Raw genomic sequence first — 27,701 nt, forward strand, 5'->3', positions numbered from 1 at the left:
AATTAAATCTATGTTCCTCTCAGTGTTGAACTCTGTTACTTTATAACACAAAATTCTTAGTATACATTTACAGATTGTCTCAGGTAAGCACTTGATGAATTTCCATGAGACTTTTTTTTTTAAAGCATCCTCACATAAGACAAACACACAAACCCCCTACTCTAGTTTACAATCTGGTGCTAGGTATCACCACACTTTCAGAAACAATGCTTTGGGAATTTCTTTTTGTTTCTTTCTCCACCTTGCTTGAACAGGTTACATTTTAATTCAACAGGCAGGGAATAATTCAACTATATTTTCCAAAAGCTGACTGTGTCTTGTCTAAGAAAAAGAACGAAGGTTCACTAAGAAATCTGGTAACTGTTTTTCCATCTAACTCTTTTATCCTTCTGTGATAATGTTACGGAATTTGTTCTTTTATGAATGTTACTGAAGTCTGTGGTTAGCAAACGTCTAAGAGGTAACTTATTTGATGGTGCACAGACAAGAAATTTCAATGCCTGCATTTCATAGTTCCAGGATTAAGAGAAATAGCACATCTTTTTAATGCAAATCGAACTTTGTATTTTTAACAGTTTAAAACAGTTAGAAGAAGAAGATAGCACACTTCAGAAATACTGAAGAGGAAGGTATATATCGTTTATCCTTTAAGATACAACTTAAACTGCATGGCCAGAGGGCACCTATCACATTAGGAGACATGCATGAACAGAAGGAAATTTAAGTACACTCTCTGTGATTAAGGTGGATGGTGACAAGGCCTACAGTTCAAATCTTCCCTTCTAACCGTTTCCAAGGGAAGCCAAATTTAGGAAGGAATGCACGACCTTTAGCTGAAGCTCACAGAAGAGGCCAGCACTCTCAGCAAAGAGCACAACACATCTGACCCCTAGATGTTTGCAGTATTTCATAATAAGACTTTCTACAACTTAGTTCTGAAAGGAGTGATTCTCTTTTGTTTTAAAGCCTGCAACTAAGTTTGATTTCTAACCATCAAACAAAAATACAATTTCAAATTCAACTGTGATCAAATAGAATGCAGAAGAAATACAAACTCTTTTTCTATGCTTTTTTCTTTGCTGCAGAATCTCAGATAGTCAAAGGAAGAGAGGACAGCTCTCATATTTTTCATTCCTCACAGCACAAAACAATCCACAACTTCATTTGCATGTTTCTTTGAAGAAAACAAGACAGACATGGAGAAGACCAAAAAGCCGTTTTTCAAAGACAGACTGTTTTTTAGGTCAATAAAACACGTACTGTCAGAAAGAAAATTTCAACATCCAGCTGTACAATATTCTTCCTCTCCACTGTTCTCTGTATGACCACTATCAAGGACTTTAACTGCTTATTTCCAGAAGCAAGAACTTCTACTGATTGGATGTCAAGAATCATAAAGAGTTCACATTTACAATTGAATAGAGTATTTTGACATCTCATTTCACTTATTTTCATCCAAATGTGCAGAAGCACCTTGCAAAAAGTTGGAAAAAGGTGTCCTAGAATCATGTTTTTATACTGTATTAATATATATTATTTAAAATAATATTTTCATGTTGCTAATTTTATTAACATACTCTACTGTAATCTTTATCTACAAAAGCTGAATGCCATGTCAATCAAAATAAACATGTGTTGGAATATTTTTTACTAGAAACTAAATGTTGACCTTCCACAGTTTGATGCCAGCATTCTAAATTTCTGCACTCCAGCAATGCTACAGTGTAATCCAGCACAAAAAAGAAAAGGCCACCAAAATTATAGCTGGGATATAACTCCTCTCTGTCAGGCAAAAAGGTGTCTCTGACTACTTATCATATATGGAAATTGTCAGATGGTATAGTAGAACCAGAAGATACATATAAAAAGTTAAATAATGGACTTTATTATTTACAGTATTAGCTCTAATTTTATACTCTTTATTTTTTAAATAGAGAAAAGCTTCTTGAATATACTGTGTAACATTCAACATTAGGGGAAAAAAGATATTTCAGTCATTTTGAAATATCAGTGGCCCAACTATGGACCTAAAACATAGTTCTTGCTCTTCTTATTCCATATGCCTGATTCAAACTTTATTATCAAAGTTTTAGGATTGACTGGATTTTCCTTTCTGATCATGCTTTACTGGAACTAAGGAGTGGAAAAACCTTCATACCGTTATTTATATATGTTAATTCTAAGGCCCTGCAAAGGTTAATATTACAAAATACATAAATCTTGAGAAATTAATTTTAAGTTCTAAAAACATTGCCAGCGGTTCCATTCATAAGAACACATATAAATCCTAAGGACAAAACATACAGTCATGGAAGAAGAATTTTTTTGGATTCTGCAAAGGTGCATTAAAAACAAAAAAAAAAAAACAACAGTACTTGGTCATAAATATTTGTTTTATAGAAAACTAGAAAATAGTTCAGAAAATTATTTAATATTATAATTTGGGAATGGTTATCACGATTTGTGCCAGCAGCAGTTTTCTCCTCAACGCCTGACAGTCCCTTCAATACACTGTGCCCGCAAAGTGAACTTTTAAGTGTCCCACCAGCACACCACGCGTTTGATGCCATGGCAAACTGCTGGAAGGGCAAAAACCAGAAGTCTGTCACTCAAATGACATTAGATCTTTTTACCTGCAAAAAAATATTTCGGAGTTCAGCAGGATCCGCTCTTTTGCTTAAATGCACCTGTAAACACAAGCAAATTAATGGTTCGCTTAGTCGGGCTACTGTCAAGACCGCAGACAAAACCCACCGCGCCAGCCAAAGGTTGCATTAGGGGGTCTCCTGTCAGACCGGCAGGCCCAACCTCAACCATGACCGCGCCGTGCTGCCGCGGGACGGCACCGGGTTCCGCGCCGGTGACAGCTGTCAGCACCGGGCTGCCTGCGACAGGCGCGGCGCCCCGGCCCCACGCGACAACCGCGACAACCACCACCGCCACCACCGCCCCGGGGACCCCGGCCCGCGCCCCCCGGGGCCGCCCCGCCATCACCGCCCCCGTCGGCGCCATTCCCCGGCCCCGCGGGAATCCCGCAGCGGCGGCGGCCGCCTCCCCCCGCCTGCCCGCGGCCCCGCGCAGGATCCCCCCGGCTCCTCCTGCCACCAGAGACGGAGCCAGAGAGTCACCTTGACCGCCATACTGCGCCCGCCGAGGAAGAGGAGGAGGAGGAGGAGCCGCCCGCCCGCCGCGCCGCCGCAGCAGCAGCCACCACTTCAGCGCAGCGCTGTGGGGTGAGCGCCCTGCCCTGCCCCGCCCCGCCCCGCCCCGCCCCGCCCCAGCCCGGTAGCGCCGGGTGGGGGCCGCGTCCGCCCCCCTCCAGAACACCGGCGGCGCGGGTGTGGGTTCTTGTTGGGGGGTTGCTGGTAGCACCTCCACAGTGCAAAACTGAGCCTTTTAAAATGCTGCTGAATCTCATTTCTGGCGTAACAGATGCAGCCCCTGATGGTCAGCAAAGCTGTACCTGTTGGTTTCAAGTGCCGAAACTGTTCATAGACTGATGTTCTGGCAGCTTGGCTGCAAATTGGTTGTAGCTCCGTATTTCAAACGTACAACCATAGGGCCAAAATCTGGCTGGAATTCAGTAACTTCTGACAGGGTCTTATATGCACACACATACTTTATACTTCAAAATTAACAGCATGCAGGTCACAGACTTAAGAAAGGGTAAGTTTATACTTTGTTTCAACAGTTCAGTCACAGTAAGTGCTTATAAAATCTGACTTAAATAATACTGCATGTTTTGTCTTGCTGTGCTATTTCAAGGGCCCAAAGAAGTGTCTTTTATTACATGCCACTGGAAAACATAGAAAGGGCAGATTCTGGTACTCCTCAAATAACACAGTGAAATATTAAACTACAATACAGTAGCTGGTAGTTTATAACGATAGTCATGAAACAAGTTTAAAAGTTTAAAAGACTCAAGTTTAAAACAACTCTTCTCTGGAGTACAACTTTCTTCAGTCACATGTCAACAAGAACCTTCTGCATATAAATTAGAGTTCGCATACTACGTATATGCCTATGTCCCAGCTGACAGCTGGAAAAGTTTTGCTAGAAATCTTATTTGGTAACCATCTGACCACTCAAGCATCTTGTTCAGCAAATCCATACATATATATGCTAGCTGCAGTGTCGTGGTTTAACCCCAGCCAGCAGCCAAGCCCCACGCAGTCACTCCAGTCACTCATTCCCCCACCAGCAGGATTGGCAAGAGAATTGGAAGGGTAAAAAGTAGAAAACTCGTGGGTTGAGATACAGTTTAATAGGGAAAGCAAAAGCCACGCATACAAAGCAAAACAAGGAATTAATTCACTGTTTCCCATGGGCAGGAAAGCGATCAGCCATCTGCAAGAGGGCAGGGCTTCACCTGTAGGCAAAGTGGAAGACAAATGCAATCACCCCGAACATCCTCTCCCTTCTTCCTTCTTCTTCCCACGTTATATACAGAGCATGATGCCTAAAGGTCTAGAATATCCCTTTGTCACTTGGGGACACCTGTCCCGGCTGCATCTCTTCCCAACCTCCCATGCAGCCCCAACATCCTTACCAGCACGGCACTACAAAAAGCAGAAAATGCCTTGGCTCTATGTAAGCCCTGCTCAGCAGTAACAAAAACGTCTCTGCATTATCCACCCTGTGTTCAGCACAAATCACAGAATCACAGGATAAGCTGAGTTGGAAGGAACCCTCAAAGATCGAATCCAACACCCCCATAAAAGGCACTGTGAAGAGTAATTCTACCCCAGCCCAAACCAGCACACAGAGTAACAGTGTGCATCAAAAGCCAGCCCTTTGAAAGAAAATTGCAGAAATCCCCATGGTCCTTCCCACAGCGGCTGTAGCAAGTGGTTCAGCATATAGCTTTTTTTTCCTCTTTACTAAAGACAAAGCTCCAGTTGTTTGCTCGGCTAAAGCATAACTGCAGCAATGAGCAACGAGGTCTATGCGTGAAGAAGGAGCGGAGCCACTCTGAAGGACTCAGCCACTCTGAAGGCCGCTGCCGAGCCAGGGGAAGGCTCAGTCAGTCCGGCGCTCGGGGCCGGACAAGGCCAGCGGCACCGCGGACGCGACGCGCTCCGTCAGCGCGGAGCTTCCCCACGTGGCAGCTCCACTGCGCATGCGCGCCAGCCGGCCCGCGTTCCCGGAGGAGCGGGGCGGAGCCGGCCGCGCGAGCGAGCGCGAGGCTCGAGGCAGCGTTGGGCATGCGCGCGGGCTGCGCGCGCCGCACGGGACAGCCATTGGCTCCCCGCCGGGTTTCGGCGGGCGGAAGCGGAAGCGCTCGGGCGCGGGCGCGCATTTCCGCCGGGCGGGCGCGCGGGTTGATTCGCTGTGCGCGGGGGCTCGGACATGGCGGGTGAGTCCCGGCCGGGCCCGGCCGCTCGGGGAGCGGGCGCTGCCGGCGCCTCGCTGTGAGGGACAGTAGGACCTCGGGGGGAGCGCTGTGACCGGGGGGCAGGGCAGGGCAGGAGAGTACGAGTTCGGGGCCGACGGACGGCGGTGAGCGCGGGTGGAGAGGGAATGGGGCGTGAGGGTGGGGAGCGCGGCTGACTCTCTGCCCCCCGGCTCTGATGGTCTTGCTGCTGCTGCTGTCCTCGGCCTCACGGCCCCCACGGTCTGGTAGTGTTAAACCAGAGTGTATCTCCGTGTCTACATCCACGAGTTTGCTGGGGGTGGACAGGGACTAGAAAACACGAAAATGTTTTTACTTAAAGTTTCCTACCTGAAGTAAGATACAGAAGAACTTTCTTAGGATACTTTTAGAATGAAGGGGAGCTATGCTTGTAAAGCATTTGGAACATACCTGAAGTGAAACATGTCTTCTCTCCTGGATTATGCTGTGGAAAACAGACTAATTGTAGTTTATGTGCATTTTTCTTCCACTTCCGCTCTGGAAGAGGAGTGCTGGCTAAATAATTGCTAGTGGTATACGTGCCACTGTAGTTGATGTACACCTGTTTATGAAAATGACTTAATGCAAACACTTGAAATGTCCTGGCACATTACTTAAATAACATGTTAGACTGAATTCGTATTTTGTTACTTATATCTTTAAATATATGTCTAATTCGTAATAACTGAATACTTAATATTTTTATGGTAATGACTTTAATTCTCAGAAACTAAAAAGAGATACTTGTATGCTTTCCAGTTCTTGTTTCTAGTTCAAGAAAACTGCATGAGATAGATCTCTATTCTCTGTATTGATGTGTTGTGACATATTGTAGCTTTTTAAAATTTTGTTCAGCAGTTTTGTGTTGTGTATTTTTTCTTGGTTTATGACCCTTTTTCTAAGATAGAGTCTGAGTAATAGTGACAGACTGAACACCTCAACTGTCAAAAAAACCCCTTTTTTTTCAGGACTTACTGCTATGGAGAAGAAGTTGGCTGAATACAAGTGTAATACAAATGAAGCAATTCAGCTGAAGCTAGGTAATACCGCTTTTTAAATATTATACAAATGATACTGAAGTATTTTAGTACCTTCCTATAAAATATATACATGTATACATCTGTGTCAATTTCTCAGTTCTAGTCTGATTAATGATATGATATTCTCAGCTCAAATAACATGCATCTAAGTTGTACAGGATGCCTTGATTTCATTTTTATGCCACCCTAACATAGTTTCTTAGTTGAAGTTGTCTGACTAGTGGAAACGTCCATGAACAGCTAGCAGGGCATAAAACAATGTGGATAAACAAATGGAAGATGGCGATTTGGTCATGCTCTTTTTTTTTTTTTCTCAGTTCGCTTTCCTGAGGATTTGGAGGATGACAACACAACATTTAATCCTGAGTATAGCCATCAAGTGTTTGGAGATGAGTAAGTTAAAGTTTCCAGATTCAAATTAATAGGTCCTGAAGAAGAAAGTCGCTTTTAAATCATTAAAAACCAAGAAATCTTGCTAATACCAAGTGCCAGGGAAGAAGTGCTGCCCTGATGCTGCTGCTACACTTGCTGATGCAGGCCAGGATGCCACTGGCCTTCGTGGCCACCTGGGCACACACTGGCTCATGTTCAGTCAATTGTCGACCAGCACCCCCAGCTCCTTTTCCACTGGGCTGCTTTCCAGCTGCTCTTCCCCAAGTCTGTTACTTGTCATTGTGACCCAAGTCCAGCAGATAACACTCCTGTCCAGCCTAGTGTTGTCTGCCGTCTGGCTTAGTGAGCATTCAGGTCACTGATAAAGACATTAAACAGGGCTGACCCCAACACTGAGCCCTGGGGAACACCACAGGGGATCAGCTGCCTGCTGGATTTGACTCCATTCCCCACCGCTCTTTGGGCGTGGCCATCCAGACAGTGAAGAGTACACCTGTCCAGGCCATGAGCAGCCAGTTTCTCCAGGAGAATGCTGGTATCAAAGTCTCTCCTGAAGTGTAGGTAGAAAAGTATTTTTTCTTTTATTTTGAGTATACTGAATTAATTAGTGCTGGTGTCATTTATTATTTTCAGTAGAGTGATATTCAACAATCTGGGCATAGTTTAAAAAAACCCAACAATAACAACAAAAAAATATCGAGGAAAATTCAGCTGCATGTTTCTGTGGACTTCTTTAAGTAGTTATGTGTCTTAATTTCAATTTTCTTTTGAAAGCATTCTAAGTACTCCAATTAGGATGAACTACCTATATTAAATGTCATAAATTAGTTACACTATTGCATATCAACTGCACCTATCATTGACAATAATTATAATTTTAGTAAGCAGAGGACTCTCCTATCTGTTAGTTTAGCTAACAAGCAAATTCTTGTTCAGGCACTTATATTTCAAATTTTAAATTATGAATGTATTACCATAGAAGAAAAATCCCAGTAAAAAAAAGTTTTAGCTATGCTTTAAAATAGCAAAAAAATTGGCCTGTTTCTTTGTGAACATTACTGTTTTATGCAGATTTTTTTTTCAGAAAAGAAATTGTCTATTCTTCATAAGAGTATAGGGTTTGTGTTCAGGCAGCTCATATTTTCAAAGTATAAAAAAGGTTTTTTTATTCTATACTTTTTTTGCATATACTAATTTCTGGTTAGATTGGATAACTAAATAGAAACTGCCAACTAAAAGCTGTCTACATATTGCTACACCTGGTTATCTGTGCTTCGTATACTATAAATTGAAGTAGTTTATTCCAAAATATTATACTACACTGCAAAGTAATTTTTAATAAATGCTAGGGATCAATTAACGTAAATAACTGTTAATGAGTTAAAGCTGTTGAAAAAGTATAAACACAGTATTAGCTGTTTCAGGTATTCTCTCCTGAGCTATCACAGTAAGGACACAGTCACTGCCTTGCTGAGTTTAGAATATTTCCATTAAAGGAGCGAAACAGTACAAGCAGTGTAAGGCATGATCTCTGTCTAGACAGTGCACATCCAGTTTGTCTCCCTTTTCCTACTAGGAAGCTTACTTTACCTTACTGGGAAGGATTATGTGAATGTCACATGAAATAAAACCACTGTCTTGTGAATGTTTTATTATGTATAGAGTTCCTGGTTGTTATTTTCTCCTTTCTCAGTGAAGTTGCTTTTGGCTACAAGGGACTGAAGATCCTCTTGTATTATATTGCTGGAAACCTGTCAACGCTCTTCCGCGTTGAATACACCTCGAAAGTAAATGAGAAGTTTGACTGTGTGGAGGTAAGTGCAGGTCTGCTTCTGTCTTTAACGTAACATTGATAAGGTTTACTTTGGTATGGACAGGAGTTCTAGGTTTAGATTTAGCTCACCTAAATGTGATTTACATTAAAAGCAAACAAACAAAGCTTCCTTTTGCTAAGCTAACAAAAAGCTTTGAACTTCATCTACAGATTTCCCATTCTCTCACTACAGTACAATCAAAATTGTGTCAAACAGAACAGTCAGATGTCAGGAGCTGATACCAAAACCAGTTCCACAAAATAAACCTCAACTTGGCATGTCTATATTTTCATATTAACTGTGACCAGGAGGAGGACTAGCATTGGTGGAGTTTATGATTGAGAGAATTCAGTGAGAAGGAAGAGGAGGTTTCTGTAAGCACTTCATGGGATAGTAGGCTTGACTGTGTCTCTCTACATGTGGAGATAAAGTAAGGCAGAAAACAGATTGTGAAGTTCTGCATGGGTGTCATGTATGCTTTACATCTTACTTAAAGGAATGTGATAATACAATTACCTGCAGGGGGTTTTTGTTTGGTTGGTTTTTCTTTTTCCTGCAGGTTTTCTAAGCTTACAGAATACTTGTAGAAGAGCTTTTTTTTTTTTTTTTTTTCCTCTCCTACTGTCTATGTGCTCTCTGAATATGACTTCAGGCTGTATTTAATTTAGTAATTTCACATTCATTGGAGTTTATTTAAATAATTGCAAGGAAAGGCCTATTTTCAAAGGAGAAATACATTGGAATTAATTCATTAAATTAATTTTAAAGATTTGTCCTTCCTCATTCTGATTATATTCAGTTCAACAGGCTAAGATTCTGGATATGTCTTAAATACTTTGGAGGCTGGAGCAACATGTCTCAGGAGTGAAAGGTCATGCTCTTCAATCTTACGAAGGTTTTTTTTGGGAAATAAGGGAAAAAAAAGGAAAGACTGTTGGTAATGTAGTAAACATATTAAAATCAAATGGTCCAACCTTTCACCGGTATAATTTCAAAACAGTCAGAACAGGAATCTGCACCATAGCAGCTTTTTACTTTGTCTATTTTCCGTACAAATGGCAAACCCAATTTACTTACCTGGAGGTCTAAACAAGGTCAGTCTTGCCCTATGCACACTGCAACTTTTTTGATTTCTCAGAATGGTTGCTTTTTTCAAGCCCTGTTTCCTATACTGAATTTTTCCTCCAATTCCTTAAGGAATTAAGATGGGGACAAAAAAGATCTTTTTTGAGCAACACTTCTGTATGCTTTCCAGAGCATTTACGTGCTTTGACTGAAGGGGAAGGATGTGGTTGCTTTCCCTGTGCTTCCCTTAGTGTTACTAGCGCTGTACATTCAAATAAGCTGCTTGTATTGCTATATCTAAACATACGTAGGAAAAAAGATACAGCTGTAGTCAATCTTTCTGCATTTGTATTTGCCATCAGTTTAACCACCCAAAGATAGGCATTTGCAGAGGTTGAAACATAAGCTGTCGTTACAGCAGGATGTTGATTTGAATGCATATTAACATTTATTTTTCTAAATTAACTATTTGCTCCTTGATGATAATTATACTAGGATGCAGACTATCCGCCACACATGACAGATAATCTTGTGCTGTGAATAGATGGGGTTTAGGAAAGGACAGCAGTTTCTGCCTTTACTATAACTGGTTACAAGTAAGTTGGTATTAGTGCTCCATGAAGTTATTCACATCTTAGGATTTTTTATCCAAATACCCATACAAGCCCATTCAACAGCAGGTGATTTTATTCTGTAATATTGAGTTTGGTTTCATTATCTCTAAAGCAGCTGCTACTATCTCTGCTAGGGACTGACAGAAGTATTCATCCCAATGCCACTATTTTTTTTTCCTCCAAGATCTTTTTGAACATGAGGAAGTGATACTATCCTGAAATGTCAAAAGGCAGAACTCCAGTCATATTTATGCATCTTAACATGGTTTAGGTCCATCTTTAAGAAGATATTATTGGGGAAGGCTCAGCGAAGTATGATCATGTTTTGAACAGAAGTTCGCACTTCATTTAGTGAAAGTAGACAGAGTTTATCCCTTGAATTGAGTTGATTCTTTCAAATAACTGAAGAGAAACTGCTTTCTTCCAGTGTAAATATTAATAGCAATGACCTCTGAGTTGCTTGCTGCTTTGAGATTTGCAGCTGTTTCAGTATCTTCCTTTTCATCTGTGTTTTATGATGGGGTAGGGGTAAAGTTTTATTTCACTAAACTTTGCATCTTGCTTTGCAGCTAGTCTATACATTTGCTTTCTACAAAAGTTAATTGAAAAGTATTCTTTCAATGTTTGGTGCTTTTTTAGTGTAATACCGCTGATCACTCCATTGCTCCCCACTGAAATATGTGCATACAATTTTTAGAGAAATCCAACTTTCAAATATGCTTCTATAGTTATTTTAAATTAAATCACTTTGAAACAGCATCTACATGCTGTGCAAATGTCATAGCTGCCTATTAGTACAAAAATAATTTCTGTATTAAAACTACCCAGAGTTAAATGTTATGTACAAAGAGACATTACACACTTAAGCAGTCCTACTACAAATCAAGTGTAGTTAGAAGCCTATACCAGACTCTTTGTCATCACCTCACATGATTCTGATTGTGAAGGTCATACATTACAGGCAGCACTTACATGAACCATAAGCTCAACAACTCATGGCTGGCTTACTTCAGGTTTTTGCATGCTTTATTGTAAATGGCTTTGCCTATGTTAAACATTGCTGCAGTAGTCAACAGGATTGTTTTTTTGAAGAGAAACTTGTGTGCATCCATACGAGTATCTTGCTCTGATAAAAGAAATTAACCTTTCACCAATATCAAAGAAAAGAACAAGGAAAGGCAGTAAACACATTTAGGTAGCTCCTTGGATTATGGGCACCTGAGAGAGAAACGTTTGGAAAGGATCTGTTAAGTAATGAATGTGTCCATTAAAAAGTCCTGGTATTAATGAAATAAATTCTTTTCTAGGTGGTTGATATATCAAGATTACAGTATTCCAGGTCTTACTAGCTGAAAATTGCATGGCTTAAACTTCTGCCACTGCTCAAACTGGGGATTCTGGGATTTGGTCTCTAAGGAGGAGAGATGCTGTTAACTGTAAAAGTCATTAAAGGCTATGGTTTCTTGTGTCAGACGCCATTCCAAGGGGAGAGAATTTTTAGGAGACAATAGGTGAAAATATGTTGTGGTCATACAGAACTGAGATGTATTAGCCAGTGCTTTATTTGCTAAGCCGCTGTCATGTTTTAATTCCTTCTATTGTATTGAAAACAAGACTTTTCTGTGGTGGCAGCCAGTGATGGATGGAAACCTTACAGGCTTTGAGCAGGTCACAGTTTGGCTTCCTTCTCACCACTAGTGAAGAAACTTACAAATGTGAGGAGAAGCAAAATTACTTAAACATTATGTATAAGTACTTCATACTGTATATTCACCCTTTTTAGATGTCATCCACATAGTCTGAGTTATTGTACTGTTGCTTGGAAATACTGCTTTAATTCTAGATTATTTTTATGTGCTTATTCAGCTATATAAAATGCAAGTCACTCTGGATTCTTAGTTGTGGTTTCCTACAGCTCTGTCAGTAATGCAGACTTAAGATCTGTGTAAACAATGCATTTGCACAATTTAAAAAAAAAGGCATTTCCAATTTGTGTTTCATAAAAACACCTTTTTTAATGTAGTTCATTGATTCCGAATAAGTGGCTGGGTTTGTGTAATGCCCTTAAATAAGTGTAAAGAAAATGTGTTTTAGCTAATACTGGTTTATGAAGAATAGCAAAGGCTCCAACAAATTATCTTTGTTTTGAGAATGAAATGATTGTAAAGATTGTACATGTTTTAACTGAGTTCTTACACCAGGTATTGCAGAGCTGTATTTTAACTGCTTAATAGCTCTCTCTCTAAATATAAATATAGATGTTGGTAGTACCAAACCATTAAGAATAAAACTTGTTTGTGCTGAACTAAATCTATCTTTTTCTGCACTAAAAATGTAACTGAATGCTAAAGTGCTATTCATTTGCAGGTGCATTGCTTCTGCTTAAGGACCCATGGTTGAAAGGACAGGAATTAGTAGCATGTTGTATTAGCCTTTTGTAGTGTATTTTGTTCTAAGCATCTTAATTTCCCTGTTTTGAATGCTAAGTAGCAAGGGTCTTGGTTTTGAACTAATACCCATCATGCATGTAAACGGTGTGAAAGAGCTGCTTAGTAAGTTAACACAAAGTGTTCTTGTGTCCGTCCTTGTGGAAATAGATACAATACAAACATTACAGCTGAACTCACGGCAAACTCCATTAAGTAAAAACCTGGATTCATTGTCCAGAAGAAAGTTTGAATTGAATGTAAGCTCATTTTGTTGAATGTAATGTCAGGCTTTTAGGGGTTGTATTGAGGAGTATGGTTTTGTTAAGTTGAGACCAATTCATTAAGTTTTATTGCCTGGTGAGAAGCAGTAATACGTTATTGTGAAGCTTCATCAAATATTCATGGTTAAAAAGAAGTAGTAAATGTATTCAATCAAGTGGTCTTTTGGGGGTCTGAAAAGGATTATGAAGTCTGCTCAGCTGATGGTCTCTAACTTTGGTTATCTGAAAAGAGTAATCTCTGAATTAAATTTTGGTGTCAGAATATTTTGTCTTCCACAGTATGTTAGACTACAGGTCAGATTTGCTGACAGTATTCATAAGTTGTACTATTTTATGTCAAAATTTGTTTTCAAAACTTTCTTTTATTAGAATGCAGGATGTGGTTGTCAGGGTTTGTACTGTGTTTTGCAGCTGATTCTATAGACAGGCATTTCAAGCAGGGGGCCATAAGAATGCAAGAGTGTGCTAGCTGTCACTTTCCTATTTGGGAGCTACTGTTTTTGATCTTTGTCCCTTTTTCTCTACTTAGTTCTGCATCACCTAATACCTCTTGTAAGCTGCTTGTTTGGGAACCTGAGTTCTACAAGGCTGTGTAGCATAGCATAGTCTTCATGAGTTGGTGTCTGGAAAGTCTTGGTTTCTGAACATGCTGCACTTAGAGAGTAGCTATCAATGCTCTTAGTCAAACTTGGACAAATATAACAATCTCTAAACATAAAAATGTTCATGAACTTAGGCTGTAACCAAGAGCCTTCTGATGCTTACAATGGCTGGATTGTGGCATGAATGAACAACAAGAATGCTTGCTTTTTCTTTTTTCTTTTTCTTCCCTTTTTTTTTCTTTAAATTGCTGGTAGATACAGTATGTCTCATATATTCATTTCTTAAGCACAACCGTGACATCAACGCTGTCTTTTTCTAATCTTCCACTGATCCTTCCCCTTTTTGTAATCTCCAGGCAGATGATGTTGAAAGTAAAATTAGAGAAATCATTCCGCCTGGTTTTTGCACAAACACTGATGACTTTGTGTCTCTGCTGGAGAAGGAGGTCAACTTCAAGCCCTTTGGAGTGCTGCTACACACATATTCTATCCATAATGAGGAAGCTGGTGAAGATATAACATACCAGATTTACAAGGTATGAAAACTTAAGTTAAACTTCTGGTTTTGAGTGACCAAATTAAATTTTATTTTGCAGAAATGCACCTTCTGTAGTGATACAACTATAATATGTAAATACTATAATTTTACCCATTTATTAATCATCAACATGCTTTTTTATGTCAGAGAATTTAATTAAGTTTTGCATATTTTTTTCCTCTTGCATCTGTAATAGGTTTCACCTGACTTCTCCTGGCTTTTTCCCTAGGCTGACATGACATGTCCAGGCTTTCGAGAATATCATGAAAGGCTTCAGACGTTCTTGATGTGGTTTATTGAAACTGCTAGCTTTATTGATGTAGATGATGAAAGATGGAACTACTTTCTAGTGTAAGTACAGTTCTAAAGCAACAGTGGACCTTATTACCTCCACAAAGCCTGCATTTTAATTGTGGCTGGCCAATTATTGGAGCAGTATAATGATATTTTTCCCAGGAAAGAAAAACTATTGTTTGTGAGGCTTGAGTTTTCCTCCATTATGCTTTGGGAAAGCTTGAGAATAGAGCTGAATTAAATGCTGTTGTCCGTTAGAGCCCTGAATGTAGGCTTAAACAGTAAAATGAGCTTTGCCTGTGTTTTCTTTTACTTGCCACCTATTCATCTTTATAATAGGCAAGTGCACTGAAGTGCTGTAAAGAGGTCTGATTTATCCAAGTTGCTGCACACCAATTAAGTGAATTGTACATTCAGAACATAGCAGGTGTACCCATTGGGCCCTCACAGAGTAGCTTGCTGACACTGAAAATTCAGTTGGAGAATGGAAAAGAAAATGGACACTGCATGGGAGCGCGACTGTAATTGACCTGCTTGGCTTTCTGTTTTATCTGCAGATTTGAGAAGTATAATAAGGATGGAGCTACGCTCTTTGCGACCGTAGGCTACATGACAGTCTATAATTACTATGTGTACCCAGACAAAACCCGGCCACGTGTAAGGTAATTGGCGGTGTAACTCGTGCCTTGCCTTTTATTTCAGAAGAGGGAACTGCTGAAGTTCCCAATACTTGTTTATAATAGTGTTGATTTGTTTAAAAAAATCCCCATTATTAGCTGTCTATGCACTGATTTATTTCTTTGTTCCCTTCTTGAAGGAGAGGGAATCTCAAGTTTTGAATATTTAACAATTTTAAGATTCTGTTAAAAATTACATTTTAACATGAAGATGGCACGCACCTTAATCTAAAATGAAATATCATTTTATTTTTAAGACTTTGCATTATGTTTGCAAATGCTTGCATTTGAACTGAAAAGGCATTCCTTTGTCTGTAGCCAGATGCTGATCTTGCCACCATTCCAAGGAGAAGGCCATGGTGCTCAGATGCTTGAAACAGTTCATAGATACTATATGTCTTCTCCTACAGTACTTGATATAACAGGTTTGTGTTAAATTTTTAATAAGCAGCTTTCACAGGTTGTTAGCCCACAAGCTAACTTTATGTCCATTTGTCTGAATTTAAAGCCTTTTGAAGATTTAGCTTCTGCTCAGTTCAGGATTAATGGTACCCTGGTTTACAGAAGTGTATATAATGTAGCTTCTTAAATACTTTACTCAGAGAACAGCACACCAGGAAAATTCAATCCCTAGCATGAATGGATTACCAGCTAATTAACTATTTTATTGTGAGAGACACAGCTGAGTTTGCCAAGAGATCAAGCTCTGTCAAATTCCTTGTTCAACTTACCCCATTAGCCAAAACTCAAACTTGAGGGGGGGACACAACACACCTAACTAAAATAGCATATTAAGATTAGTGTGCAAACTGAAATTTTGCAGACAGTAAAAGTCTGTAGAGAACTTGTGCTCTAGGAGCATGTATTGCTGGCTGAAGGTATCCATGATATTAGGTGTGTGTGCGCAAATATCTAAAAATAAAAGATTGTGGAAATGGCAGGTAAAGGGTCCATGTGCATAAGAAAAATAACATTAAAAATTGCCATAAGCGTGACATCAGTCCTGTGGTTTCAAGTCTAGTGTAGGAAGAAATGCAGTTCAAACACATTGACCATTCAATTCTGTGTGTAGTCTCATCTTGGTTAGAAATAACTCTCCATTCTAATTGAAATCCAATAGACCACTTGCTTTCATAATGCGTTGTTGCAAGATCATCCTAAAGTAATCCACCTTGTCATTTCAATCCAGTTCGTGGGAACCTAAGAAAGTATAACTTAGTTTATGCAACAAGAACTCATGTGCATCATGTATTTATTTACTTTTTCCTTTTAATAGTACAAGCCTTTACGTAGCTTTTATAATTGAGGATGAACAAAGTCTTAGCATGGTACTGCATAAATCCTATGACGTTCATGGCTCAGTGCCTTAAGTGCAGGGTTGTAGCAAACAGTAAATCTGCACTAAAATAGGGTTCAATTTTTATGGAATGAAGCAGGAGAAAGCTTGCAATATTCTACATAGCACTCAAGTTATGAAAGTTAAGGCTCTTACAGAATTATTTATTGTCCTTTTTGAGGGGGACATTTGGCTTGGACAATTTTAATATAGCCAGGATATTTAGTTACATGCCATCTAAAATTGTGAAATAAAGCATTTAACCTTTCTGGAAAGAGGAAATGACAATCTAGTTAATCTCTTTGAAAAAGCTAATTATTTACAAATTAAAATTACTTCTGAATTTCACATTTGCAACAAATATTTTGTTCGGCTTAAACCTTGTCATCCTGACACAAGCAAAAAATATGCTGATGGTGCTTACTGGACAGAAACTGCCTCATTCTTCTTTTAACTAATCTGAGTGCAAAAGAATGAATCAATTTAGTTTAGGGCACTTCTCCAATCTCTTTTGCAGAATATATGCTATAAGGCTTGCCATGCAAGATTATGCACAATACATTTTAACCCAACCCAAAAAATAAATTGTTAGTTGTGCGGTGCCACATACATGCAGCAAAAGCTTCTATCCTAGTCCTTCTTGGTAACTTTGTTTTGCTTTTGATCATCCTAAAACTGCAAATTTTAACTATTTACAGTGTACCTCAAAACTAAAGGAAAATACAGTTGGGATATAACCTGGTTAGCAATAAACTCCACAGTGCTAGCTCCCATAAAAATGAGTGTTGAAAGGGAAGCATGGCCCTGCTACTTCTTTGTAGTGAGCTTGTCTAAAGCAAGGAAAAGAAAATACATTCACAATGTTGTACATATTTTCCTTCTGCATTAAATAGTTGCATATGGGCTCATGTTAATGTTAACTGAGGCTAGTTCTCAATTTCAGGGGTTTTTTTCTAAAGCAACAGTTTTGATAGCTATGCTGTCTTTAAGTAACTTGAAATCTAAGCTTTTGCTTAGGTCATTTCAGCCTTTTTATTTTGGATAATCTTGTCTGTTGGGTCCTCATACCTTTTTCTTCCTTCCTTCCTTCCTAACAAAGACTAACTCCTGGTCAATACATGACTTCAGCTAGTTTATTTGTATACAGTAGGATATTTTCACCAATCTTTTCCCATGTTTTCCCTTTCGTTTGTGTTTAGTAGTTCTACCACTGTCAAATATAGAATAGACTAAAGATAAAAGAAAAAGGGTTTATAGACTAGTCTTCTTTTCCCAATGAATTAAATGGGTTTAAACAAGTCAGTTTCATAATACTGTACAGCACTGCATACACAAAATATTAGAAGTTTCTGTGACCTGTTTGAGTCTACTGTGAAACATCTAAACCTGTGATAACAGTGCTTACAATTAAGCACAGCTGTTTATATACTGATGAATACTGTCTGCTGTTGTTTTCCATAGTTCTTTGTAATTACATACCAGAGATGAGAAAACAAATAATTCTGATAAGCTTTTTTAATTCTTTCTAGCTGAAGATCCATCTGAGAACTATGTGAAGCTTAGAGACTTTGTTCTTGTAAAGCTCTGTCAAGATTTGCTTTGCTTTTCCCCAGTAAAGTTAATGCAAGGTTTCAGTCAAGAAATGGTGACGGAAGCTCAACAAAAATTGAAAATAAATAAGGTATTAAATCAGTTGTAGTTGGACATATTCTTATCAAACTAGTACAATACAATTTAAACTTAGAGATGGAGACATGGAATTTACACACTGTGGCTTATTTTGACAGTTCTTAAGGATATAATCTGGAGATACGTGGCTCATGGTTTTAGATAAATGCCTTTTTTACCTACAAATTCTGTTGTAAATAGAATTTGACATGGTTTTGATTTCTTTCAAGAGTATTTGTGCAAATAAGTGTTGCTTTGGGAATGCAGAATGCTTAAGTGGCAAACACCTTACTAATGCAACTCTAAATACTTAAAGAGTTAAATTGAACAATTAAATTTTCTGGTAATCTTAAGTTATTCATTTTTGTGTATGATAGTGAAATAGCAGAGTTGCTTAATAAAAAATTATTTGAATGTGGTTTAGTGAAGACTTTAAACCTTGAGGGATGGGGACTGTGAAGCTATATTCAGATGTGTTTGTGAAAATGGTATAGCTTATATAGGGAAGCTGCATCTGCAGCCTTCTATATTTTAAACCTGAAAGGATAAATAAGTTTCATTTGGTTTTTTAACACTATATAAACATGTGCTAGTGTAGCAAACAAATCACTTTATTTTTGTTCTGTTGTTCAGCAAAAAAATACCTCGTATTAAATTCTGTTTTCATACAGATACAGCTTATACTAATATAGTATCAACATAATTTTTTTTTTCTCCCTAGACGATGTACTTTCTGGTTCTGATACCAAAAGCACTTCAGTTTTTCCATTTACTGTTGAATTTTCTTCCCTAGTAAACAGAAAACTTTAAATATTGTTGTTTCATTTTCATATTTAGAACTTTCAGGGGGGCTTGTGAAGGGCAGTAGATACATGTGGATTACTAAAATTAGCCAAGTGGATACTGATTGGTATTGCTTAATGTCACTCTAGTTCCAGTTCTTGTTCTTAGAAGTGTTTTTGGACTCTGGCTTCTGGACTTTCTGCTGTTCACTTAGAGCAAGTCCTTGAAGTACCTCTACAGCTGGTGCAGCACTTGAAAGATCAGACACTGGCTGCATGGAAGAAAATGATTTTGAAGTGAAAATAAAAATATTTATTCATTGAACCCACCAGATAGGAGGACAGATTTGTCCATACCCCTGTCTTCTGATAAGATGAAGAATTACTCTAATATTTCAGTATTTCTTCACTTGGAGTTCTGTTGAGTGACCTCTTTATTCAGATGTGGTTTTTATTCTCCTTTCTGTTCATTAGCAACACACAAGACGAGTTTATGAAATTCTCCGATTGCGTGCAACAAATATGGGTGATGCAGAACAGTCCAGAAGCTATCGGTTGGATGTTAAAAGAAGACTGATTGGGCCCTATAAGGTGTATATGACTTAAGTATCATTTAAAATTTATTTCAAGGCTAATTATACTTGATTTTACTTTCATTTCCATGAATGTAGTTGATGCCAATTATGTTGCCAATCAACTACCATTAGTTATGCAGTGTTCAACTGACATATATACAGATGCAGAGGACATTTGTACATAGCAGCACTGAAGATCATGTGTTTGGCTCCTGACTGTTTTCTGCCCAGTTTCAGCAGGTTACTATTAAGCTTACTCTATCTAGCTACAAGTGGCATTATGCCCAGGTAGGTTTAAGGGGGGGAAAATGGTCAGTTAACTGAAGAGGTTAAAAACAACAAGCCAGAAATTTGAGGAGAGGTAAAGTTTGCACTGCAGACTAGGTATAGTTTAGGTTGCTGTTCTAATTCTTTGCTAGGTCTTAAGAAAACAGCTTGCTAGAAGTAATCAAGTCATGTCAACATAGAACTCCATGCAGATAGAATATAAAATAATACTGGCAGTAAAATTCAAGCAAGTACTAAACTTACGACCAAGTAATTTTCTTAGTTCCTATTAATTATGCATCCTAGGATTTTCAGTGTGGTTGGTCTGTGTTGCATAAACTGACCCTTTGAGATACAGATTTTAAAAATAATATCCTAGTGGCTAAAGGCATCAGTCCTTGTGTCAAGAGTCAGAAAGGCCACAAATAAATCTAGGTTTGTTGTTGTAACTAGCATGTTAGCTACTGTTGTCAGTTAAGTACTTGCCAAGCAACCCAAAATCCTCTATATAAAGCTACACAGGGTACGATGAGTACCTCGATTAGCTTGAAAGCCTTCCTAAAGCAGCATTTACCCTGTTACACCAAAATAACAAAAATGTGCTTGTAATCATGTTGGGCTTACAGGGGCTGTTAGTAGAAATGAGAGGCCAGCATTGTATTAAGTACCTATCTGATCTGGTGATAACTCTATGTCATGCTGAGTGGCAGGACCTTAATCAAAACACGCTCTCTTTCACGAGTGTCTTGTCTCATTCGCTAGATTTCACCCAGTGTCCACTACAAATAAGGTGATTTTTCAGCAACTGTTTTTCATGACTAATGCATGATTTCAATTCACTCACTCAGAACTGAGGTCCTGTAGGCAAAATCCAAAATTCCATAAGCAGCTTCAATTCTAGTGCTTCTAGCAGCTGTTTCCACTTCAGCCTTTGCACACAATAAGTGCATGGATAATGAATGGATTTTGTATTGCTAAGTATGCAATATTGCTACTTTAGAACATTGCTTTTTTAGTTTTTTTGTTATCTCAGTGTGGATTCAAAAGAATCCTTAAAGCAGCTAACACCTTTTTTCCCTGATCTTAAATTTCGTGTTCTGAAATAGTCATCTTGTTTATGGTAGCTCTACTTAGTAAATAGCTTACTCATACACTCATTTAAACAATTAAATTTTAGTCCCAGTGCTGTTTTCAAAAACTTTTCAGAAATGTAATGAAACTCTCTTTTAATATAGAGAGGGTAATTTTGTGGGGGGAACCAAACTTCATAAACATATAATCAGGAATATTACTGCATACTCTAATACTGGCATCATTATTGTATAAACCGTTGGATAGCTTCATTTGAACAGTGCTGTACAGATGTAGAATAATTCTAAGTTGACACTACCTTAGTTTAATAAAAATGGTATTCCATCTTAGAATTATTTCCTGGCTAACATTAGCAGTGAAAAAAACTATATGCAGAAACCTCAGGGGGGAAAACATGTAATACCTCTGCTGCCCTTGAAGTTGTTACATTAGCAAGGAGGCGGTTGCTAAAGATACTGAGACCTTTATATATGTGGCATCACTAGACTGGAATGACTGGTGCAAAAGGATGTGTTGCTCTCTGTATAAGTAGTACTTATATAGGAAATAAAAGAATTGGTATATTAGTGACCAGGGCGTCATGCTAAGGTAATTTAAAGGATGAGCAGCTTGTGAAATTTCAGTTTCACTGTGGCTTCTCCATTTCTGATGAACTCTGCTATTTATTAGTGAACTGTGCTGGTAGATATGTCTCCTTGATCAGGTCTTTGTTCTTCTTGTCATCCCTGTTGGAAGTAAATACCACTGCTGCGCTGCTTTTCTTAATTGTAATACTTTGTTTGCTACTTGAAGAAAATATGCTTTTCTGCCCAGCCCAACAACTTGCTCCCAAAGCATCCTCTTGAAATTGCCCAGGTAAAATGTTACTGATGGCAGTTTTCAGAATCTTGTGTACTTGGATATGCTTGTAGTATATTTGGCGGGGAAGCGGATATTGAAATGACTGGTTATCTGAAACATGCAAAGAGAGTTTGCTTTTTAGCAGTAATCTGGAACTTAAAGATGGCCTAATGCTACAGTATCAGATGTATTGAGCATTTAAAAGCTGGCACCCTTTTTTCAGAACTAATGTTTATAACCTAAACAGATACCTCCTGTTAATTAGGCAGACTTTGAATTAATTCTAGAATAAAGCTTTAATTGTTCTAGTGACAGAAGCTTGGCTAGACGGTACTCATTTCTATTTTCATTTGGGCAGCTCATCATATGTTTCGAGTACCTTACTCATTTTGACTACATAGAGCTAATGTGAATCTAAAATTTAAACATCTGTGCTGCTTTTCACATCCTTTCAACAAGGAAAGGTTTCTTGATTATTGGCCAGAAATGTTCCTGAAGGCCTCATCAGGACTTAAGTACAGAACCTCCTTTTCTGAACTGAACTTTGCCTATCTGTGGAATCTTTGGGAGATTATAAAAGTTTTTCTGGTCTTACTCATTTACAGTTTACTGTAGTTTCCACTCCTCCCTCCTGACCCTCTGCATCAATCACAGAAAGAAGACAAATAGTTCATAAGTGTAAAATTAGAGCACAGAAGGGCTTTGATTTTGAGACAGTTAGAAATAGAATAATTTGGTGAAATTTTGTTGTTTTAATACATCTGATTCCCTAGGTATTGCTAAGATTTATTGGTAAGATACCAGGCATACATAATGCTTTTTTTATTTTTTTAAATGAAATGTTGAATGATATTCTGCTTTTACAAAGCAAGAGAAGACTGAAGAATGGAAAGTACCTGAAGAACTGAGTAGTTCAGAAATAAGTATCAGCTGTATAAAAGTATATCTGGGTAAAGAAAATACAAAAGTATTTTGAGGTGTTTTTAAGAAACAGGTAAAAATCACATGTCACAGAGCAAGGACAATTCATCATCTTCTGTACAAATATGTTTATGCTTATAAATAATCTTACTGCATTTCAGTGCTGCTACTGCTAGTCCCTGGTGACTTGAATAATTTGTAAGAATTTGTGAAACTTTTCTGTGTACTGGAGACTTAAAATTAATTTTTTATAGTCAGTTATAGGGAAATTAGTTGGCTGAACAGTCATGTGATGGGACACCAATGTAATTAATGTCAATGTAGGACTAAATATCCTGGTCAGATTTCTACAGTCAAGTTTCTCATGCCACACATCTTCAGTAGTGGGTGTACTGTTAGACTTACCTGGAACAAAATTTGAAACCATTCTTCCGTTCACTACCTCATTGGCAATAGAGAAACTATGAGCCTTTAATAGAACAAATTTACTAATCAAACATTGTTACTGCTTCTCTTGGGATTAGGGACATCTTAAAGAACTAGATACTGAAATGGAATAAATTTTAATGAAATACCATATTCTTTATAATTACTGGTTGTGTTCAAACTACTATTTGTTTGATTGCTTAGAAAAAACAGAGAGAACTTGCCAAGATGAGAAGGTGTCTAAGACCAGAGGAGATGACTAATCAGTTGAACCAAATAGACCTAAGCTTGCAACGTGAACAGTTAGAAGAGAGCTTCCAACAGCTTGTTTCAGATTACCGAAGAGTCCTAGAACGACTTGCACAAGCATGAGGATCCTACCTGTACAGGAAACTTGCAGATATCTATACAGTGTTGTAAAGCACATCCTTAATTGCTACTTAACTGCAAAAAATATCATGTGACGTTTTAATCACATTAAAGGTGACTTGTGTTTCTGTGCATTTTGAATATTTTCTATTTTTGTGTTGTAGATTTTAAAATGTTGTACTTTAGGTTTGGGGGCACTTCTTGATGAAATAAACAATGTAGATTCTCAGATACAGTGTTACTTCAATTGTATGAATTTTCTTCTACCCTTTTGTTTTGATCAAGACTGAATATATATTTGAATAGCAAGTTAATATATCAATCTAAGCAATCTCTTAAATTTCTCCTAACTTGATTCTCCTCGGGCTGTTCTCCTTGGATCCTGTTGTATGGTGTATGGCCTGTGCAGGTTTAATGTCACAGGAGCAGGTTACAAGATTGGTTCTGTGGTGTCTCAGGTGTTTCCTGTGTACAGACTCTTTACCCTTTGCTAAAAGTGGATCCTGCTGCTGGAAGCTAACAGACCCATTCTGTTTAAGCCTCTAAAGTGCCTGAAGCACATTCTTTTTTAAACCCTCAAGTTTTCAGGTTTATGATTTTCAGGAAGATACCTCACAGTTGGGGAGCCATCCAAGACTTTGTGAGGACTCCAAAAGCACTCCTACTGGTGAAAGAAACAAATCTGTAGGAAGCAAGTGCCTTTATATAGTTCCTTGATTCTATTCTGCTATCCCTTACTTCTCAGACCTGAGGTTAGTTCTTAAAGATCCTGTCAGTCCTCCCTCAAAGGAAAAAATTTTCATCTTTTCTGGTAGTTCAGACTTTAGAGAACTTAGTCTGAATAAGGATCATTGAAATTTATTAACCATGTTTGATGGTGCTAATGGGATTCAGGTCCAAGCTTTCAAAACTGGAGTTTGTAGGTTGACAGTTCTCCACTATCTGATGTGATGTGGAGGAAGTGAAATAATTTTTAAGTGTTTAGAATCTATGGCATTTTTTGTATTTTCTATTAAATTATTTTTAGAAATTTTACTTCTGGATTAGGATATCTTTTCTGTATGATATATCTTTCATCTACTATAGTATCCAAATCTATTAATCAGTAGTAACAATTGTTAAAAGACCTTTCCTGATAGTAGTAAGTCTAAGTTGGGGAACTTGGGCTTTGTTTTTTTTCTTTGGTTGGTTTTGGTTTTTTATTGAACATGTTCAGATCTTGGTGATAAGTCAGAAGTGGGAAAGATGAACTGAAGAATTGTGCTTAAATTTGGTTCCTGCATAGAGATCCAGGATACTTGCGGTGCTTCTGGGGCAGCCTGCACTAACACTCCCTGATCTTAAGCCATTTAAGGAACTGTAGGAGTGACAAGAAGAAACACTGCCTAATGGGCTGTTTGCCCACTTAGAAATTACTGAGCCAGAAAGCACAGAATTGCTTTCCTTAATCACAATTTTCTTTTGCGATTCACAAATAGTGAAACTTCTCTCACGCAGTGAGGAGGGCAGATATATTTTTTCATAACGCACCAGAATTTTTTTTTTCTTTTTATGCTGACACAGTTGAAAGAGTTTGAACTAGTGCTTCCAGTTCCTTTAGTGGTTTCTCATTCCAGTATGGTCTTGGGAATATTCTCAGATGTTGGGATGTGCCTGTGAACTGCAAAACTGCTTGGCAGGAAAAATGGGAATAAACAGCCTCTTAGAGGCTAGAAACTTTGAATCCTTCCATCCTGCAGCAGATTACAGCTTCTGCAGCTCAGCTGCCAGGAAAGACCGTGTGAGTACACACTAATCCATTACAGTAAATTAAGTCAATTATCTGAAGCAATCTTCATCAGCAAATTAAACTAGCGCTGCTGACTTTGCCTGAAGTGGTCTTAACAGTCTGGACTATCCCTTGGCAAAGAGAGGGAGGCAATAATCTTGTTGGACAGCTAGAAAACTGCAACAGCTCTTCTGACACTGCTTGGGGGGGCATATGCCAGTTTCCTTCAGTAGGCTTCTGGGGTGCATCTGTTCAAGCTAACATTTTAGAGACTATGCATTCATGGTGGAATTGACTAAATACCCAGATCTTAGGATTCTACTACATGAAGTCCTAGCTTGCCAGTCCAGGTATTTTGTTCATGATTTTCGACAGGATAAATTTCACCTACAAGTGAGCTTCAGGATGCTAGTCTCAGAAGTACACACAGCAGCAACTCCAGTTGTTTAGTGAGTCATACTGTGAAATAAAAAGTTTAATACTATTTATAAAAGTTTAATAAGTTTTGTGTAATGTTTGTATTAATGTAACTAAGAACAGGAACCTCCTACTATATTTAAACAAATACTTTGTGGTGTATTACACTACTCGTGTTGTTTGACTTTTGCATGGTGAGAAGACCTGTGAGCTACTAGCAGCTGTCTGTATGGAATTGCAAGTAGATACTGGAGGGGTTCAATTGTGTGGATTTGTGAGCTGACAAATTAACACTGAGGCTTAGTAGCAACTCTTTCACTGTAGATGTTGGGAGCATGAGAATTGGATAGCTGAAGCTGAATGCTATTGGAGCCCTTTCCTATTCTGGGCACAATGTGATGCTAAAGTAATCCTGGATTAAAAATATTTTTGTTCAAATACTTAATCTGTTATCCTAGGTTTCTTAAGCTGCTATTGTTCTTTTCAGTTATTACTAGCTAACAGAAACTTAAAGCAAACACTAATTATAGTCTTACTAATAATAGGTTTATGTGACTTTTTTTCTGCATTTTGGTAAAATCCAGATTCTTCAGTCACTTCACTCAAATTTCAAGTGAAACTTTGCACAACATACTGATAAAGCATTTTAGAGAGTTTTTTACATTTGAATATTCTTTTCAGAATGTGCATAAGATCTGTAAGTATATTTGTAAAGTTTTTCATTGTAGATGCTTCTGGTATCTATCTATCACTTACAAATCCAGCCACAGCAACAGTGAATCTACTTCAAGAAAATTCAGTAGGGTATCTAAAAGAGTGAATTTAGTTCAATTGGCAGACACGTGGTTTTTTTCCAATGTAAAGCTATTGTCAATGGTGCTAATACATGATTTTGTCCTAAGAGGTAAATAAAGCTCTGAAAAGTGTTTTGTGTTCAGAAACCTGGGTCAAACTGTTCCCTTTCAGGTATTTTGAAACATAAAAGTTACCTACTGCAGATACTAAGAAACAACTTCTTGCTCAAAAACTAATAATCTCAAGAAATACAGCAGAATGCCTATAGCTTCAGAACTGAGGAAGCAAACTACCAGAAGCTGCAGGATTTGAAGGACACTAACTGCTGTAGTTGGGGGAATAAAGATCTGTGTGTTGCTGGAAGTGTCTTGGGCAGCAAATGTCTTTGCCTCCTACGAACCAACATACAAAGCTGCTATGTGGCAGTTTAGGCAATTCAAGACTGACCTATTGTCTCTCTCTGCAATGTCAGCAGGAGGGTAAGCAGCCCATAATGTCTGTATGAAGGATTTGTGTGTGCTTACATAGATTTTTTCAATTCCTTTTTTTGTCTCTCACTGAGACTTTGTTGCTCTTTATGCTTCTCCTTTATCGTATTTGATGACTGTCAGACACTAGAAAGCTTGAAAATCTTATGTTGCATATTTTGCCATTTTATCTTTCCTCGCAGTGTCAGTTCTGACCTGGTTTCTTCAGTATCAAACTGTTAGAACTAGAAATACCTGTTACATTGGTAAGCCTATAGTATAAAACCTTGGATTTTCAGCTTTCAAATTTAAAATGATTCTATAATGCTACTGCTTTGTGAAACATTGCTTGCTAGGATAACTTGGACTTGAAAAAAGACAGCATAGTAAAATATTAACATCTGTATCTCATATGCAAATATGTGTTGCAGATATTTCCATTTTCTGGGAAAAAAAAAAAAAGCCTAAAGTAATTGGAAATATTTTCCCCCATGTTGTCAGTAATTTCAGCTGGTTTATACTGCTAGCTCTTTTCTCCAATGATCAGAAAGATTTCAATCTAACAGAGTTCTTTCTATTAAAACATTTCATTTACAAAAGGCAGTTAACCACACCAGCGACAATATTTGGAATTGTGAGGCTAAAAATTTAGTGCAGCCAGTAAAAATGGAAGGCGATTACACAAAGCAATACAAATAGATGTAAGTTCAGCTCAGGCAGGGCATGCTATCTGCCATCATACTGGCTTATAACTGGTGGGAAAATTGTAGGAATGAGCTTGCCTCCCTATCACTCATCTTTTTTACAATGTAAAAAGAAAAAATAATACAAATAAGAGT

At 38.2% G+C, this 27,701-nt stretch overlaps 2 protein-coding genes across 4 annotated transcripts in view; one reads left to right on the plus strand and one right to left on the minus strand.

Annotated features, from left to right (window-relative positions):
• The window catches only part of SLC25A12 (solute carrier family 25 member 12), a 47,729-nt gene extending 44,519 nt beyond the window's left edge, over positions 1-3,210 (minus strand). Inside the window, exons 1-2 of one of the 2 annotated variants that reach the window (XR_006018142.1) lie at positions 3,129-3,210; positions 2,634-2,687 (exon numbers count right to left, since the gene is read on the minus strand). Coding sequence is in view for 1 of the 2 variants with exons in the window: in XM_042040634.1 (XP_041896568.1) it covers positions 2,634-2,687; positions 3,129-3,140 (66 nt within the window). In the remaining variant the exon portion in view is untranslated. The remainder of the gene's footprint in view (positions 1-2,633; positions 2,688-3,128) is intronic. The other variant, XM_042040634.1, reaches the window with a different exon arrangement.
• A 2,062-nt stretch (positions 3,211-5,272) lies between these two features.
• HAT1 (histone acetyltransferase 1) lies at positions 5,273-23,646 on the plus strand. Of its 2 annotated transcripts, XM_042040865.1 has the most exons (11): positions 5,274-5,356; positions 6,361-6,432; positions 6,750-6,825; positions 8,519-8,639; positions 13,987-14,166; positions 14,398-14,519; positions 15,020-15,124; positions 15,458-15,564; positions 18,005-18,156; positions 19,400-19,516; positions 23,251-23,646. In XM_042040865.1, exons 1-11 carry the CDS (start codon positions 5,350-5,352, stop codon positions 23,416-23,418), a joined length of 1,227 nt encoding a protein of 408 aa, XP_041896799.1. In that variant the 5' UTR covers positions 5,274-5,349; the 3' UTR covers positions 23,419-23,646. The 2 variants fall into 2 exon arrangements, with proteins under 2 accessions (XP_041896800.1, XP_041896799.1); XM_042040866.1 differs by lacking the exon at positions 19,400-19,516 and having other exon boundaries at positions 5,273-5,356.
• The last annotated feature ends 4,055 nt before the right edge of the window (positions 23,647-27,701 follow it).

This window comes from Corvus kubaryi, unplaced genomic scaffold, assembly GCF_017639235.1.
Source record: "Corvus kubaryi isolate FWS band 111438036 unplaced genomic scaffold, C.kubaryi_AGA036_p1.0 37396, whole genome shotgun sequence".
NCBI lineage: Eukaryota > Metazoa > Chordata > Aves > Passeriformes > Corvidae > Corvus > Corvus kubaryi.

Bases quoted from the DNA above. Each gene is read 5' to 3' on its own strand.
- HAT1 (XM_042040865.1), top strand. The intron at 14,167-14,397 runs GTATGAAAACTT...CTTTTTCCCTAG, and splicing joins TAACATACCAGATTTACAAG to GCTGACATGACATGTCCAGG. The intron at 19,517-23,250 runs GTGTATATGACT...TTGATTGCTTAG, and splicing joins GACTGATTGGGCCCTATAAG to AAAAAACAGAGAGAACTTGC.